Source organism: Notamacropus eugenii, chromosome 5, assembly GCF_028372415.1.
Source record: "Notamacropus eugenii isolate mMacEug1 chromosome 5, mMacEug1.pri_v2, whole genome shotgun sequence".
Classification (NCBI taxonomy): Eukaryota; Metazoa; Chordata; class Mammalia; order Diprotodontia; family Macropodidae; genus Notamacropus; species Notamacropus eugenii.
The window spans coordinates 54,318,293-54,333,220 of record NC_092876.1 but is presented as its reverse complement, the minus strand read 5'-3'; the positions used below and the strand labels follow the sequence as shown (position 1 = coordinate 54,333,220).

At 44.5% G+C, this 14,928-nt stretch overlaps 1 protein-coding gene across 2 annotated transcripts in view; it reads right to left on the bottom strand.

The window, feature by feature from the left end:
• The window catches only part of KAZN (kazrin, periplakin interacting protein), a 1,379,110-nt gene that overhangs the window by 87,261 nt on the left and 1,276,921 nt on the right, over positions 1-14,928 (bottom strand). For both annotated transcript variants that reach the window (XM_072608938.1, XM_072608937.1), the window contains 2 exons: positions 13,216-13,352; positions 4,784-4,954 (listed from right to left, as the gene is read on the bottom strand). In XM_072608938.1, coding sequence (XP_072465039.1) covers positions 4,784-4,954; positions 13,216-13,352 — 308 coding nt within the window. The remainder of the gene's footprint in view (positions 1-4,783; positions 4,955-13,215; positions 13,353-14,928) is intronic.

Genomic DNA, 14,928 nt, shown 5'->3' with positions numbered 1-14,928 from the left:
AGAGGAAAGAGATAGGGAGAAAATTTAGAACTCAAAATCTTGTGGAAATGACTGTTGAAAACTAAAAATAAATAAATAAATTTTAAAAAAATTTCTGGCTTTGGAACACTGTAATCACTAATTATTAACCAACACTGGTGTCTCCTGACCTCTCAACTGCACCCACACCTTCCTCCCCCTTTCTGCCCCTGATCGAGGGGACATAGGTACTAATTAACCAGACGTAAGGCCTGGCCCCAATCCAGCAGAGAACTGGAGATTTACAGACCAGAAGAACAGGTAGCTAGTTTTACCTTCGGACATGGCTGAGAATCAGGTTTTCTCTTATAGGTGAGACCCCAGATCTGGCCTGGATATGGTTTTATCCCATCCCCATTCTGTAAAGACAAGTCAAGAGCTGGGACTCAGGAAAGAATTGGTTTAGCTTAGGGAAATCACATCTAGTCATTGTGAAGTAGGGGAAAGAACTCTAGCCTGAGAGTCAGGAGACCTGAGTTCAAGTCCTGGGTCTGACAGTAACTTGCTCTCTGACTGTGGCAAGGCTGATTCCCTTCTCAGGGCCTCAGTTTCCTCCTTTGTAAAATGAGGGAGGTGAACTAGGTAATTTTCAAGCTGGGTAAGACCCTAGAAACTTATCAAATGATATTTGAAAAGCATACAGTAGAGTCTGGCACATAGAATGTGTTTAACATAAAAGACTCCCTAATTCCTTCCTAAAATCCCATGAGTCCTCTGTAAGAGTCTTAGGCTAGTGAGTTAGGAAAGCTGGGTTCAAGTTTTGTTTGGCCCTCTCTGGGAAAGCTGGGTTCAAGTCTGAGGCCCTCTCTGGGCCTCAATTTTCCCAAGTGTAATGGTACTTTGGAAGAACCTTAATACCACTTCTAAGAGTCTTTATAATTTTAGGAGTCTTTATAAAGATTTGATTTTAAGGTCAATTTTTAGGCATATTTCCTATATTAGCATATTTTTAAGTGCCAAACACTGAGCTAAGTGCTTTAAAAATATTGATCCTTACAACAATCCTGGAAAGTAGATGCTTTTATTATCCATGGTGTTACAGATGAGGAAACTGAGGCAAACTGGGTTAAGCCTAGGGTCACACAGCTAGTAAGTGTCCGAGGCAGGATTAGAACCTGGGTCTATCCTGACTCCAGGTCTGGTGCTCTATCCATTGTACTACCTAGCTCCCTATAAGAACGATGTAGTACAATTGAGTGGTAGAGAGAGAACTGGTAGGACAGAAGCCTTGGACTTAAATCCGTGTAGCCCTGGACAAGTCACTTCATTTTTCTAGGCCTCAGATTCTTTATTTGTAAAACAAGCAGAAAGGTAAAGATAATTTCTCTAAATCTTGCTTAGAATGTCTTCCCCAATCTCAGAGAGGGATAAGAGAAACCTGTCCACTAGGTGTCAGTCTTGGGCAACAAAGCCCAGCCTGTGGAAGGGACCTTTCCAACCTCAGAGAGCATCTCACATTGCAGAACAGAGGGAAACCTACAGGACACATTAAGCCCTGAAAGGTCAATTGTGTGGAAGAGGGACTGGATAAGCCTTGTTCTTCTTGGCCTGAGGGACCAAAACTAGGAGCAACAGGTAGAAGTTTTAGGGAGGGAGATTTGTTTTTAGTCACAATGGAAACATTCCCACCAGAGTGGCCCCCACTTGGAACGATGGGCTGCCAGGGGCAGTAGGTTCTCTAGTGCTGGAGGTCTTCCAGTAAAAGTCTGGATGACCACCATCATCCAGGGATGTCCTCTTAGGCTCTTCACATGTGACAGGACATCCCCCATCTCCACACTTTTACATGGGCTATGCCCCCTCCTGCCATGTATTCCCTTTTCCCTTCCACCTTTTAGAATCTCTGGTTTCAACTCAAGCACTACCCTCTGCATGAGGCCTTGCTCAGTGCTCCCTCCATCCTGCCCCAGACGCTGGTGCCTCTGCCTTCCCAAATTATCTTTAATTTATATACAGCTAATTTATTTATACATGATTATACATTTTTATAATTTTGTTATTTTATATAGTTATTTGAGAATTACATATCATTTTATACATTTGATTTATACATAATATAGAAAACTATATAAAATTAAATTATATATGTACACACACACACACACACACACACACGTTTTAATCCTAAAATTTGATATGTTTTAGGTAGGTGCAGGTTTTCTTCCCTTCCTTTTGCTTCCATCTTGATACGGTGGTGAAGGGGCAGCTCGGTGACACAGTACATGGACAGAGTGTGTTAGGAGTCAGGAAGACCCAAGTTCAAATCTGGCCTCAGACACTTACTGGTTGTGTAACCGTGGCCAAGTCACTTCAACCTGTTTGCCTCAGTTTCCTCATCTAGAATGAGAAAGCTGGAGAAGAAAATAGCAAACCACTCTAGTACCTTTGCTGAGAAACCCCCCAACAGAATCACAACTGAACAAGAATTGCATACCTACCCATTTCCTTTGTAAATGGCAGTGGTGCATAGCACGTAGTAGGCTCTTAAATGCTTAATTGCTTTGCACTGTAAGGGATTATCCATTTAAAGCTGGTCACCTAATAGTATTCCCTTCATTTTACAGATGAGGCAGAGTCACAAGCCCAGGGGCACACAGGCTAGTAAGCATTTCAGACAAGATTTGGACCCAGGTCTTCCTGTTTCCAAGGTCCCAGCTCTGGCCACCACACGATGCTCTCTGAGTTCTGGGGAATGCACCCTCAGAAATGAGCCAGTCCAACCTTATTCATTTTAGGAAAGCAAAGTCATTTCTATAATGCCTAATACATGATGAGCGCTAGGCTAAGGACTTTACCGTTATCATCTTATTCGGTCTTCACAACAACCCTGGGGGAAAGGTGTTGTCATCATCCCCAAGTTAGTGGTGAGGAAAACAAGGCAAACACCTGTAAGTGTCTGAGGCTGGATGTGAACTCAGATCTCCCTGACTGCAGACCCAGCTCTATACCCACACCACCACCCAGCTCTCTACAGCATGGATTAAGTACCTATTATGTTCCTCATCTGATCCTCCTAACGGCTCTGTGAGGTGACTGCCATTATTTATCCCCATTTTACAGAGGAGAAAACTAAGGCCCAGAGAGGGGAAGTAAACTAAAATGGGAAAACAGGTTGTAGCAAAACCTAAGACTTCAGTCCAGGTTTGCTGACTCCCTAAAATTCTCAATGCTCTACCCATTGTCACATACAGAACAGAAGGGACCTCACTTCAGTCCTCTACCACCTGACAGGGTGGTAGTGACCACAGTGGGTCCAGGGCTCAGGGTTTGAACCACTGGGCCCCTCCAACAGCACTGGCAGATTTCTAGTTCCTCAGGATGGTTTCTTTCTGCAATGACGTGTCTTGAGAAGTGGTAGGTCATTCTGGGTAGAGACCTGGGCTGGGAAAGATCTCAGTTCAAATCCCATCCCCGGCACTCCCTAGCTGGGTCATCCTGGTTATAGCATGTAAGCTCTATTTAAGCAACTCCGATGGACTTCAAAATGGGTCACAGCAGGCTGTGACCTGTATCAGGGGGAGGAGGTTCCCATGTTGGCCCAAACTTCCCCCTTTTCCTGCTATGACTCTTAGAATCCTTGGCTTCCTCCAAGGCTTGGCCCAGCTACTGTCTCCTATGGGACATTTTCCCAGATTCTTCCCAGTTGTTACTGGTCATTCTTTGCTGAAATTAGTTTATACGGAGTTTGCAGTCAGAGGCAAAAAAAGCCGGGCCAGGAGTCAGGAAGACCTGAATTCAAATCTGACCTCAGACACTCCTTAGCTGTGCAACCCCGGGCAAGTCACTTGACCCTGTTTGCCTCAGTTTCGTCATCTGTAAAAATGATCTGGAGAAGGAAATGGCAAACCACTTCACTATCTTTGCCAAGAAAACTCCATAGACAGTATGGAGTCTGACAAAGAGTCAGACATGACTGAACAAAAACTCTGTATTCACTTATGCCATATCCTACCCTCCCATCCCAAATAGAAACTCCTTGAGGAGCTTTAGTTTTGTCTTTATACACCTCCTACCTAAAATAATGCCTGGCATACAGTAGGTGTTTAATCAATACTTCATGAACTGGACTGAATTGACAAACCTTTTTGGGTGAAATTTATGTCACTGTCTTAAGATTACTGATTTAGGGATGGAAGAGGTCATCGAATCCAACACCACACTTTTACAGATGAGGCAGCTGAGGCTCAGAGAGGCTGTCACCCAAGGTCACAAAGGTAGTAAATAGCAGAGCTGGGATTTGAACTGGGTTCTCTGACTCCAAATCCAGCCTTCCGTTTAGTGTGTTCACGTCAGTGACCAAGAAGATGTTAAGACCCTACACAATTATTATTATTTTTATTGTTACACTCTGAATTATCTCTCCCCACTGGCTGGAGTAGAGTCAGGGGAGGGACATATCCTACTTAACCTCTGTTTGCCTCAGTTTCCTTAACTGTAAAATGGGAATAATAACAGCACCTCACTCCCAAAGTGAGATAAAAATGAGATATTTGTAAAGTGCTTAGCACAATTCCACTTTCTACTACTACTGCTTACTACTACTACTACTACTACTACTACTACTACTACTACTACTACTACTACTACTACTACTACTACTACTACTACTACTACTACTACTACTACTACTACTACTACTACTGCAACTCTTTATCCCCTCTCCTCACTGGCTGGAGTACAGCAAGGGATGGGCCAGACCCTACACTCTTTATTCCCTCTCCCCATTGGCTGGAGCAGAGCAGGGGGCAAGGCCAGAGTATCTCACCATTGCCAGCTCAGCCTCAAGCTCCTTCATTCTGTTGTCCTTCAGGTCCAGTTGTGAGCGCAGGGATGTGGCATGGTCCGTAGCTTCTTTGGCTTGCCGGCGCAGCTCCCACTTCTCTCGCTCCAAAAGGTCCTTCTCTTTCGCCAGGACTTTGACTGCATCCTCACTCTCCTGTGGAAAGAAAGCAATCACAGGCATTAGGGAGCTCAAGAACATCTCCTCTGGGCTCAGTCAAATCTTCTCCATATCCAAGTGTCCAGAGAGGAACACTATTCTGTAGCTGGGGCCTGAGAACTGTCCCCTCCTTATTCCTGGGTAGCACGTTTCTCCAGTAAACACTTTCTAAGTGCCTACCTACTAAGTATGTGCTGGGCACTGTGGTAGTCACTAGTCACTGAGGATATAAGTTATATTCTCATAATTTGTTACTATGACATTTGATGCCCTCCCTGTAGTAAAGGGGAACAGACAGAAAGGGTAGCAGTCAGTGTCTGAGGGCAAGGGGAAATAGGATCCGAACTTCCAAAAGGGAGGCAAGATGGCATTATGGAGAGGGTGTGGACAGAATTTGGAGTCAGGATCTGCGTTCAGATCTCACCTTGGGAATTTACTATCTTTGTGACACTGGGAAAGTCACTCAAGTTCTCTGTTGCCTCAGTTTCCTTATCTATAAAATGAGGGGATTAGATTTGATAGTTTCTAAAGTCCTTTCCATCTCTAAAGCTATGATCTTATAATCCTAAATCAATAATCTTTCTAGGTCTCAGTTTCCTCATCCATCAAAGTAAGAGGGTTGGACTCAATGGTTTTAAAGATCCCTTTCGGTTCTACATCCACGACCCTCTGAATTTTAATCACTGATCAACTGAGTGGACAGTGAGGTTCTTCTGTTCCCCCACATGCACATTAAGCCACATATACATGCTTTCCTCTCTTGGCTGTTTTTTTCTCTCTTCCGTCTGCTAAGCATGTGTATTGCTTTCTCATGGGGAGAAAGAAGAGTCAATCCCACAGTTGAATGACCTTCCCCCTTGCCCTAGATAAAGCAAACAAATTCCAAGCTGAGTTTTCACTCTGCTGGTTCAAAGGTATTTCTGGATGGCTATGACCCCCTTGGGATAAAGGGGAGCCTCCAGTTCAACTAAATCTGGGGCCTCTAGGGCTGCCTCCTCTAGTCACTTTCCCCCCCATTAACCTTTCAGTCAGAAGCTTAGTCCAACACATCATAGTGGGAAGGGGGAAAAAAGTGTGCGTCTATGTATGTGTGTGTATATGTATGTATGTGGGTGTGTATGTGTGTATGAGAGAGTGAGAGACAGAGAGACAGACAAACAGACAGAGTTAGCTTAAATCTGGGGTTCTTAAGCTTTTATTAGAATAAGGTTTTAAAATAACTAAACAAAGCTTTTCTGTGGATGAAAATTTGAAGTTTAGGGGTTGTCCTATTGGGGAACAGCTAAACAAATTGTGGCATGTGAATGTAACAGAATATTATTATACCCTACGAAATGATTAAGTGGAAAATTTCAGGGGAGATTAGGGAGACTTTTATCAACAGATGCAGGGTGAAGTGAGCAGGACCAGGATACTAGGAACAATTTTGAAAGACTTTAATGATAAGATGAGACCAAATGAGTGAAGATGTAACAATGCCGTTCACCTCCTGACAGAGGGGGGATGAACTTGAAATGCAGAGGATGATGTATATATTTTTAGACATGGTAACTTTGTGACAATCTGTTTTGTTCAACTATGTAGCGATGTGCTGAGTTCTTTTTCTTTTTAAAAACTGCTCAATTGGAGGAGGTGGGTAGTAGGAAGGTCAAATTAATTTTAAAAGTATATGTCAAAGGGCTATAAAACTGTGTATACCCTTTGATTCAGCAATACCATTGCTACATCTGTATCCCAAAGACATCTAAAAAAATGGAAAAGGATCTGTTTGTACAAAAATATTTAGAAGCTCTTTTTGTGATGGATAAGAATTGGAAATTGAAGGGATGTCCATTCATTGGGGGAATGATTAAACAAGCAGTGGTATGATTGTAATAGAGTATTATTGTGCTATCTGAAGACAGCAGAAATGACTGAAGAAATGACAAGCTAGATAATTTCAGAAACCCCCGGAAAAACTTACATGAACTGATGTATAATGAAACAAACAGAAACAGAACACTGTACATAGAGCAATGCTGTTCAGTGAAGAACTGTGAACGACTTAGTTATTCTCAGTGATACAATGATCCAAGACAATCCCAAAGGATGAATGATGACGCATACTATCCGCCTCCAGAGAAAGAACTGATAGTGACAGAAAACAAACTGAAGCATGCTATTTTTCACTCTTTCTTTCTTTTTATTTCAGTCTTCTTATACAAAATGACTAATATAGAAAAGTTTTATATAATTGGACATGTATAACCTATATTTGATGGCTTACTGTCTCAGGGATCGGAAAGAGGGATAGAATTTGGAACTCAAAACTCTAAATAAAAATGCCAAAAAATTGGGGAAAGAAAGTACATGTTCCTTAACAAATAAAAATAATAAACTATTTAAAAATAATTGAAAGAAACGTTAAATTTCAGTTGTAGGTTAGTAACATATATATGTATACATTTTCAATCTAAATTTATTAATACCCTGAAATTTATTTATGTGGATCTCTGCTTAAGAATCCCTGCTAGAGAGAAAGGCAGTCAGCTCACTTTCCACAGCCTCATCCACCACTACAGTCTCACTCTGTAAAAATCAATCAGAGACTCAGATTTTCCTACGTTAAGAAGCCATGAGCTGGTACATGGCTCTTGTCTATTGATAAAGAGAGCTGGCCCTTTGGTCCTTGGGTAACAGCAGGAGAAACCACGGTTTTGTAGTAAAAAGAAACTAGGTCCTTCCTCCCTCCCTTCCTTCCTTGCAAAATCAAGGTTAAGTGACCTGCCCAGGGTCACTCGGTTAGTAAGGGTCTGAGGCTGTATTTGAACTCAGTTCCTCCTGACTCCAGGGTTGGTGCTCTATTCACTGTACCACCGAACTGCCCCTGCCAGTTCTTTCTCATTGTGGGGTATAATCAGGGGCAGAGAGTAATGTGTGTTGGTGTGTGTTTGGAGCAAGGAAGGAGCATTCTCAGTGTGGAGGGGCTCAACAATTTACTACCTATATGAACCCAGCTAAATTAATCCACCTTTCTGTGCCTCAGTTTCCAAATCTGGTCATCTAGTAATCATAGACTTTTTTGGTCTTCTAGGTTTTCTCTGTCCAATAGGTTTCTACCTCTGACCTAGCTCCTCTTCTTCTGCTGTTATGTCTTCCTTTCCCCCCCCTTGTCCCTTCCTTCGGTTCTCTGTCCACCCCCAAGCCTCAGCCTTGGATTACTCCCACCATCTGCTGCCTTCACTGTTGATTGCTGTCTCCCTCTGAGTTCCTTGGGAGCACCGAGAACTATCTTTTGTCTTTCCTTGCATCCTTAGCATCTAGCACAGTGCCTGGCATACAGTAGGGGTTTAATAAATGCTTGTAGACTGACTGATAATATCTGGAACTTTCTATTCCAGGAAAGAAACTTCTGCTTTTCCATCTGATCGGTACCAGTCCCCCTGCCTGTGACTTCAGGAGCGGGAAAGAAATTAGGCTGGACTGGAGAACCCTAAGATTCCTTCCAACTTTAAACCTATGATTGTGTGAGGAGATGCCTTATTCATTCACTCATTTCTGATAGCATTATTTTGGCCAATTTGGGAAGCAGCTGAAATGGAAGTTGGATGCTGGTTTCTTTGGTCACAGCTAGGGTAGCTATCATCCACAGAGGTGGGGAGGTCACGTATTATAAGGATCAGAACTTGAAATAGCACTGATGATTCATATTGAACAGTATACATGGTAGCTAAGTAAGAAATGTTTTTAGATGAAAAGATGATTTCCTTACCCCCAAATATTCAATCTCTCTCTGTCTCTCTTTCTTTCTCTCCCTCCCTCCCATTTCTCTGTCTCTGTCTCTCCCTCCCTCTGGTCTCTTCTCTTTCCCTCTCTTTGTTTTTATCTCTCAGTCTCTGTTTCCTCCTCATTTCCTCTCCCTCTTCCTCCTCCGCTTTCTTTCCCTCTCTCCCTCCATCTCTCTCTTTCTCTCCCCCACCAGAACTTATACTCTGAAGTCTTTTGTTTCCATTCTATTCAGTCAAAAATAAACAACATACATTTTATAAAGTGCCTATTATGTGCTAGGCACTGTGCTACTTACTGTTCAGAAATTTCAGCTGTATAATCACCCCTCCCCGCCCAGAGCAGCAGAGTGGATCAGAGTAGGGGAGAACGGAAGCCACCCTGGGAGCCCTTATGGAGATTCAGTGACTAGCGGTTTCCCTAACCCAGCCTTCTGTCTGTTTCAGTGTGGTACAGCAGAAAGCCCTCGCTCTGGAGTCAGTGGGCCTGTGTTTAAATCCTGCCTCTGGCACCAAATGCCTGAGTGAGGACAGGCAAGTTACTTAACTTTGCTTGGCCTCCGTTTCCCCATCTGTAAAAGAAAGGGACTGGCCGAAATGGCCCCTGAGGTCCCTTCCACCTCTAGATCTAAGACCTTATGATCCTTTGCCATCTCTGTCTCAGATGAGGTATTTCTTCTTCCTGCCTTGCCCCTTCTTTGGACCTGCCCCCCTCCCATATCTGTAACCTTCTAGCAAGACACTTCTAATTTCTCATCATCTGGGCATGAGATGATAATAAATAATCATAATGATAATGATGATGACCATGGCAGCTAACGTTTATATATGCTTACTACATGGGCACTACAATGCTAAGCACTTTACAAACTTCATCTCATTTGGTCCTCACAACAACTCTAGGAGATGGGGGCTTTTGTTATCCCCATTTTACAGATGAGGAAACTAAGGCAAACAGAGGTGAAGTGATGTGCCAAGGGTCATTCAGGTAGTAAGTATCCACCTGAATCCAGGTCTCTCTTGCTCCAGGTCCCGAGTTCTGTGTACTGTGGTTGCCCCTGGATGACAATGGTGTAAAAGGGCCAGAGAAGGAGTGGGTGATTTCTAACCATGAAATCTATAAGACTCATCTTTCACAGGCAATTTTCATTCTGGAAACACTGCCCAGACCACAGCCATTCATTCACAAGGGAGTTTTCTAAGCACAGTATGTTGGAGTGTTGCAATGTGGGGGTCTATCCTGGCAGGCCCAGAGACAGCCTTATTCCCTCCATGTCTACTATGGCTCCTCCCTTCACAGCTCCACAGAGTCACAGCAAGGCTTTTTGCACACAGCTTTAGCCAAGACCTAGACTCAGCACAATTCTAGCCCTAACCCTGCTTGGCTCTGATCTACGTGAGGGTCGGGGGGTGGGAGGGGGGTGTGTGTGTGAAGGGGATGTGAGGGAGGGGATGCTGGGCTGGCAGTGTCTCAGGGGTAAGCAGTTCTCGAGTGATCCTCATCAGCTTGACTTATCACAAATGCAATCCATGGGCCAATTAGCTCACAGTTTGATTGGTTTTAAATGAGTAAATCTCTTCCCTAGATCTGCAGATTCAGCTCCTTGTAAGCATGTTTCTCTTATCAATGGAAGTGTGACTCTTGGGCAAATCACTCTCTCTGGGCCCGAGCTGTCCTGTTTGTAAAATGAGAAAGTAGGGCTCTATGACCCCTAAGATCACCCTTGACATTCTATGTTCTAAGGGCCCTCCCAGATCTGACATTCTTCTGTTCTAAGGGCCCTCCCAGACTTGATATTCTATGTTCTAAGGGCCCTCCCAGATCTGACATTCTTATGTTCTAAGGGCCCTCCCAGACTTGACATTCTATGTTCTAAGGGCCCTCCCAGACTTGACATTCTATGTTCTAAGGGCCCTCCCAGACTTGACATTCTGTGTTCTAAGGGCCCTCCCAGCTCCCATGATCTCTGCCAGAAACCTGCCTGGTATGCCTAAGAGAGGAGATTAGTAAGCATGTTTCTTCCATGTTCCATCCCTTTCAGGACAGCTACACTGGGCCCAATCAAGGCTTCAAGGTTGGAAAAAGAAACTAAGAGGTAGGTCTTCAAACTGGAGAACAAAGGAAGAGGCAACTGGGTGAAAAGATCAGAGGTGCTGGGGTTCCCACAAGGGTTGTTCAGAGAACTCTCATGACCCCATAGATCCTGGGGTTCCCTGTCTGAGAACTCCTATTGTAGGCCAAAGGTTGTGGAGGGTACAGGGAAGTTCCTGTTCTGAGGGGGCATATCTGTCAAGAAGAGCATCACAGCAGCACACTCAGCACTCTCAATCCCCAAAAGCCCCTGCCCTCAATGTCCCTCTAAAATGTACTGTTCTACCTTGACTGAGTGAGAGCTCTTCAGTGCCTCTTCTCCTGGTTTCCAATTAATTTTATTCCCTCTTCTGATTTCACAACTGTCCACTTATCATCAGTACCCTTGGCTCGCCATTAACAGAACAGAAAAACAAGCTCCGAGGTAAGCGTATCCATTTCCCACGGACAGTAGGGCAGGAGGGTGACATTTGGGTAGTAGCCAAGGACCTCGGGGACAGGCATGAACTTGAACTGTGTCAGCACCTTGAAAGAAGGCCGCATCTGGGGGTCCCAACTCCCCAGGGAATGTGCATCACTGTCTCAGGATGGAGGGATTTGAAGGGACTGGCTAGGTCAGTCCATCCCTAGGGGGTGGCCATGGTCAGCCAAGAGGACAAAGGAAAGAGATGCCCCGTGGGCAGAGAAACAACAACATGGAGGAGTGGGAATGCAGTTGCTGAGCCAGGTTTCATTCCCAAGGTGGCGCAATGGGCACCATCAGAGAAATGGGTGCCCCCTCCTTTGTACCTGATGAATTCCCAATCATGTCCACATCTCACCAAGATGGCTGTCTTCTCCAAAAAGCCTTCCCTGGTTCCCATGGTTAGAAATGAGATGCCCTCATCATGACCTCAAACATACTTTATGCCTCCCAGATTCACTTACCTGGTAATGGTGTGTATTAGAATTACTATGTTTGTCTTAGCCTCCTACTTGAAGGTACGTGCCATGGAGGCAAGGACTGCCCTATCTAAACTTTGCATTTCTCTCACTTCTTCCCCACTCTACTTGTGCCTAAAACAATGTGCTATGCCTTAGAATTTAGTAAAAGTTTGTTGACTGATAAAGTATTTAAATTTAAAGCAGCAAATCTTCAGCCAAATTCTGGACAAATGACTCATTTAGGTATTTATTCTAACATCTATTCATCCATCCGTAATAGGGAAGAAGTGTGGTACAGTGGGTAGAATTTACCTTGGAGCCAGGAAGACCTGGAGTCACATCCTATTTTTGACATTTACTTGCTGTGTGACCCTGGGCAAATCATTTAACCTCTTAGTGCCCCAGCTCTAAATCTGTATTACTCTAAGACTATGTTACAAAGAACCTGCATTGGCAGAGAGAGTTCTGGGATTTCCTGGGCTGATCTATTCTATCCTTATCCATTCGTAATTATGACTGACTTTCACTTTATACATGCTATCTCATCTACTTTGCATATAGTGCTTCCTTTATGAGGCATATGCATCTATCTAACCATCTACCAACTCATCCATCTATCCATCAGTCTATCTATCTACCTACCCATACATCCATCCCTCATCTACCCATCTATTCATCCATCCATTCACCCATCAATTTACCATCTTTCCATCCATTCACCCATCTACCCATACATCCACCCATCTATCCATCCATCCATCCATCCATCCATCTATTCATCCATTCATTCACCCATCTATTCATCCATCCTCCATCCATCCCATCTTGAGATCATAAGATCCTAGACTTAAATCTGGAAGAGACCTCAGAGATCACAGAGAAAGCCAGAAGCTCCAGAAGCCACTAGACCAATCGCTCATTTTACAAATCAGAAAACTGAACTCTAGGAAGACTCAGTGTCTTGTCCAAGATCACACAGGTCAAAAGCAACAGATGGGACTTGAATAAAGGCCCTTTGGCTCTAGAACAATATGTCAATTGAAAGCTTAAGGAATGAATAATATGGGACATGGTTTGCTGGAGTTTCTATAGGATGGCTAGACCCTGGTCCCTATCACCTATCATTTTCTCATTCCATATCTATTTAGGATAATGGATAAGATAGGAGTTCAAATCCTATCTTAAGTATTTTCTAGTTACGTGATCCTGGACAAGTTCCCTAACCTAGCACATGTGGTCCTCTAGAACCTTAAGTGCAACCCTTTGACTGAATCCAAACTGTGGCCTCAAGGCCGCAGGTTCCCCACCCCTGATAACCTGTCTGCCTCAGTTTCCTCAACTGTAAAATGGACTCAATGGCTCTCCTACCACGGAGTGACATCTTGTGTACCTGTACCAGCACACACCCACATCCACATACATGCATGCCTAGGCACACACAGGTCATAAGATAGTGGCAGAAGGACAGCTGGCCTTACTTTTCTGTGCTGCTCATAGTTCCGGATGAAATCCCGAAGCTGCTCTTCTCGGCTCTCCAGGGTGGCATAGAGCTGTTGCATTTGGCTCACGAGGTCTGTCTTTTCGGCCTTCAAACGCTTTCTATCGGCCTTCATGGCTGAGAGAGAGAGAGAACAGGGAATGAACAGAAGACTGACTTGGGAGGTGGCTTTTTCTTGTCCCCTTCTCCTTCCTTCTTTGTTTCCGTTGGCCCTCCCTGAATCAGCACTGATTTCTGAGGTGGGAGGAGGTCACGGCCTAGCCTGCCAGGAGAGGCTTTGGGCCTCTTGTCTCGACTTTATGGGGCCAGACAGTTGTATTGAAATAAACCACAGAGCACTCTGAAAGCTAGGGAGGAGAAGCTGTCAATGCACCCCAGCCAGAGATGCTGCCAATTGTTCCTGTTCCCACGGTTGGGGACCCAGCTTGATTAAAAATATGAAACATCTTACCTGGAGAGGAGCCTCTTGGCAAGTAAACATGGCTTTTTCATGCTACTGAAACCCTCTTTGTCTCTTCCTAGACCTGCCATCTGGCAAAGGATTTCCTAGCACTTAAAACACAGTTTCTCTAACGTGTCAGAAGAAGGCAGTGCAAGATTCATCCTGAGGGGACTCTCTAAGGGTGGGGGAGCAGGCTGGCCCTCTGAAGGGATCTTACAACTCACCAATCAACAAGCACTTATTAATGATTGACATGCACCTACTATGTGCCAATAGAATATCTATCTGGCGAATAGACACCTGGCCTTAAAGCTGGGAAGACACAGGTTCAGATCTAACCATTGATACGTGCAGGCTGTGTGATCAGTCCTCTGAAAAATGATAAATATCAGATGAAGAGAAGGTGATGAGTGGTATTGGGGAGGAAGTTTCCTTATTCAGAAATGACCAAAATGAGAGGGAGAGGCCCTGTCCCTGTCTTACTGTGTGTCAAGCACTGCGGACAGTCAGACCCTCAATCCTCACATCCACCCATTCCCTCAAACAAAATCAGAATAAGAGGAAAACCAATTACATGTAAAGGAGGTGGTAGGGTAGAGTAGATAGAGCATTGGTCCTGGGAGTTGGGAAGGAAAGGGAGGAAGGAAGGAGGGGAGAAAAGGAGGGAAAGAGGAAGCAGGGGAGGAGGGAGAGAAGGAAGGAAGGAGGAAGGAGGAAGGAAAAAGGGAAGGAGGGAGAGAAGAAAGGAAGGAAAGAGGAGAAGGAGGGAGAGAAGGAATGGAAGAAGGGAAGAGAGAAGGAACAGACAAAAGGAGGGGAGAAGGAAGGGAAGAAGGAAGAAAGCAGGAAGGAGGAAGGAAAGAAGGAGGAAGGAAGGAGAAAAGGAAGGAAAGAAGGAAGGAGAAAAGAAGGAAAGAAGGAAGGAAGGAGACACTAAATGGTCCGAATGGGGCAAAGCACCTGCCCCAAAGTGCAGACATGACCTGCCCCAGAGGCCAAAGTCACCAAGGTGGAAGGAGACAGATGTGCAGGAGGCAGTGCCTTGTGGATTCTCATTGAACTTCAAGCCTGCCAAGATCTCAGAGATGATCTGATTTAATCCCCTCATTTCCCCAATAAGGAACATGAAGTGACCTGACCACGGCCTCCGGATAATAATGTGAACTAGAGCGTCCCGACTTCTACCTCCCCCGCCTCCCTCCCCCAGGAGCTGATGGGTACGCCCATAAATGTTCCCTCTCCCCTGTTTCG